This window comes from Rhincodon typus, chromosome 48, assembly GCF_021869965.1.
Source record: "Rhincodon typus isolate 14 chromosome 48, sRhiTyp1.1, whole genome shotgun sequence".
Classification (NCBI taxonomy): domain Eukaryota; kingdom Metazoa; phylum Chordata; class Chondrichthyes; order Orectolobiformes; family Rhincodontidae; genus Rhincodon; species Rhincodon typus.
Window position 1 is genome coordinate 3,324,430 of NC_063379.1, and position 3,392 is coordinate 3,327,821.

The following is a 3,392-nucleotide window of genomic DNA, read 5'->3' on the forward strand; positions in this document are numbered from 1 at the left end:
GGTGCTGTTTCCAGGGGGAGAGCTGGGTTGGTTTAGATGTGAATGTTATTTTGTGGACGGTTACTTTTATTGCACTGTCTCTGCAGATGGAAACTTCACGACCGGAGATATGGGCCTGTACACCTTGGCGTTCCGAGCTTCCTGCATCAATCCCGCCAATATTTCCAACGACAACCTGGGAATTAACCTGATCAGGCTCCTGGACACCACGCTAGCCATCGAAATGCACGCGCTGGGTATGTCTGGTGCTGCGTTGAACCACCCTTTCACTGGAGAAGTGGGAGGGAGGGCATCGTGTCACGGGGAAAGACCAGCCTTGCTCCATTCTCAACGGGCTTCCTGTTCTCGCTGGGCTGGTGGGGAATTAGGGTCGGACTGCCCATAAAACACACCCTTCGCTCCATTCCGTTCCATGCTGACCGGCTTTCCCAAACTCGGTTTGCCTGGATTTGACCCATATCCCTCTTAAACCCTTCCTAACCACGTATCCATTCATACGCTGTCATTGTACCAGCCCCCACCCACTTCCTCTGGCAGCTCGTTCCATACACGCACCACCCGCTGTGTGAAAAAGTTACCCCTCAGGTCCCTTTTAAATCTTTCCCCCTCTCACCTTAAACCTATGCCCCTCTAGTTTCAGACCCCCCCCCCCCCCCCACCCCTCACTACCCTGGGGAAAAGACCTTGTCTATTCACCCTATCCATGCCCCTCACAATTTTATAAACCTCCTATAAGGTCACCCCCTCAGCCTCCGACGCTCCAGGGAAAATAGCCCCAGCCTCTCCCTGTAGCTCAAACCCTCCGACGCTCCGGGGAAAACAGCCCCAGCCTCTCCCGGTAGCTCAAACCCTCCGACGCTCCAGGGAAAATAGCCCCAGCCTCTCCCTGTAGCTCAAACCCTCCGACGCTCCAGGGAAGATAGCCCCAGCCTCTCCCTGTAGCTCAAACCCTCCGACGCTCCGGGGAAAATAGCCCCAGCCTCTCCCTGTAGCTCAAACCCTCCGACGCTCCAGGGAAAGCAGCCCCAGCCTCTCCCTGTAGCTCAAACCCTCCAACCCCGGCAACATCCTTCTCAACCTTTTCTGAACCCTTTCAAATTCCACAACATCCTTCCTATAGCAGGGAGACCAGAATTGCACACGGTATTCCAAAAGTGGCCCTCTACCCACCCGCATAAACGATGTCCCAACTCCTCAAAAGGCATTTCGTAGAACCATGGGACATAGCAGCAGGCCATTCGGCCCATGGAGTCTGCTCTGCCATTCAGTAGGATCATGGCTGAACATCCAACTCGGTCTCCTGTTCCCCTTGTCTCACCCACCCCCTCTGACTGTACAGACTATACCTAACTCCTTCATAGAATCCCTACAGGGTGGAAGCAGGCCATTCGGCCCATCAAGTCCACACTGACCCTCCAAACAGCATCCCAACCAGACCCACCCCCGACCCTGGACACTACGGGACAATTTAGCACGGCCAATCCACCCTAACCTGCACATCCCTGGGCACTACGGGACAATTTAGCACGGCCAATCCACCCTAACCTGCACATCCCTGGACTGTGGGAGGAAACCAGAGCACCCGGAGGAAACCCACGCAGATACGGGGAGAATGTGCAAACTCCCCACACAGACAGTCGCCCGAGGGTGGCATCGAACCTGGGTCCCTGACGCTGGGAGGCAGCAGTGCTAACCACTGAGCCACCGTGCCGCCCTAACACTCCTCCTTGAGAACATTCAACATTTTGTCCTCAACCGCAGGGAATTCCAGAGGCTCCCCACCTCTCTGGGTGAAGACGTTTCTCCCCCATCTCAGTCCTACCCCATATCCTTGCAGTGTGTGTGACTCCCTCCCCAGTTCTGGGCTCCCTTTGGTATTCACTTTGTCCTTTTTGAACTACAAGCCTGGTGTCTATAAAGCATCAATCTACCACCTTCCCTGTGGCGTAATGTAACCTCCCAAGGGGTGTTATCAAGAGTGACTCCCAGGATTATAGCCCCATCGTCTGCACGCACGAGGAGAGGCGATGGCCTAGTGGTGTTATCGCTGGACTGTTAATCCAGTAGACCCAGGTAATGTCCCATGGGTTTGAATCCTGCCATGGCAGATGCTAGAATTTGAATTCAATTAAGATATCTGGAATTAAGAGTCTAATGATGACCATGAATCCAATGCCGACTGTTGGAAAAACCCATCTGGTTCACTAATCCCCTTTAGGGAAGGAAACTGCCATCCTTACCTGGTCTGGCCTACATGTGACTCCAGACCCACAGCAATATGGTTGACTCTTAACTGCCCTCTGGGCAATTAGGAATAGGCAATAACTGCTGGCCTAGCCAGAGATGCCCTCATCCCTCAAATGAATGAAAAAATGCATCTTTAGGGGCGACGGGAGGGAGAAACATGCAGACGGACTAATTGAATAGAATTGTCCAGACCCAGGGAGCTAGCACTGATGCGATGGGTTGAACAGCCTCCATCTGGTGTGCGTGCGTGCGTGATCCTTAATGCTGTTCGCATTTTGCAGACAAAACCAAGTCTTACTTCACCAATTCCTACCAAGTCAGCCTGGCCGTCCTGGCCCTCTGCCTGGAGAACAAAGAGATCTCCATCAACGTCGCACATGACTTTGTCAGCTTCATCATTAACTTTGAAGCTCCGGAGGCGAAAAACATGACGACGGGTGAGGGAATTTCGAATGGCCCTGCAAAACGTTGTTCGGTCACTCACTCTCGGGGTGTGGCCATCGCCGGCTGACCCCTTTGGACACACTTTTTCCTCCCCCCCACCCTCCCCAGCCTCCCTGGAAAGTGCAAGGGGGAATCGGAGTCTCTGAGAAGGTGGATCATCGATAAACAAAGGAGGGGAAAGGCAGGAATGTGGGGTGATCGCAGAATTGTATGGGAAGGCGAGTCAGATTCAAGGGGCCGAATGGTCTCTGCCTGTTTTCCAACATTTCTGGCAATGGCCAGCCACTGGATTATCTATCGATGCCCATCAGAGGCTGTTTCCCATCCATCTCCCGTTCCCAATCCCATTTCTGTCAAGGATTTTATGGTGTCCCAAACTCCCAAATTCTTGCACTCCCTCAGCGCTGACCCTCCGACAGTGCGGCGCTCCCTCAACACTGACCCTGTGACAGTGCGGCGCTCCCTCAACACTGACCCTCCGACAGTGCGGCGCTCCCTCAGCGCTGGCCCTCCGACAGTGTCCACTCCCTCAACACTGACCCTCCGACAGTGCGGCGCTCCCTCAGCGCTGGCCCTCCGACAGTGTCCACTCCCTCAACACTGACCCTCCGACAGTGCGGCGCTCCCTCAGCGCTGGCCCTCCGACAGTGTCCACTCCCTCAACACTGACCCTCCGACAGTGCGGCGCTCCCTCAGCGCTG

At 54.7% G+C, this 3,392-nt stretch overlaps 1 protein-coding gene across 2 annotated transcripts in view; it reads left to right on the forward strand.

Annotated features, from left to right (window-relative positions):
* Positions 1-3,392, forward strand: part of LOC125487975 (cobalamin binding intrinsic factor-like) — a 14,271-nt gene that overhangs the window by 6,607 nt on the left and 4,272 nt on the right. Inside the window, exons 4-5 of one of the 2 annotated variants that reach the window (XM_048620706.1) lie at positions 87-236; positions 2,529-2,684. In XM_048620706.1, the coding sequence (XP_048476663.1) occupies positions 87-236; positions 2,529-2,684 (306 nt within the window). The remainder of the gene's footprint in view (positions 1-86; positions 237-2,528; positions 2,685-3,392) is intronic. The other variant, XM_048620708.1, reaches the window with a different exon arrangement.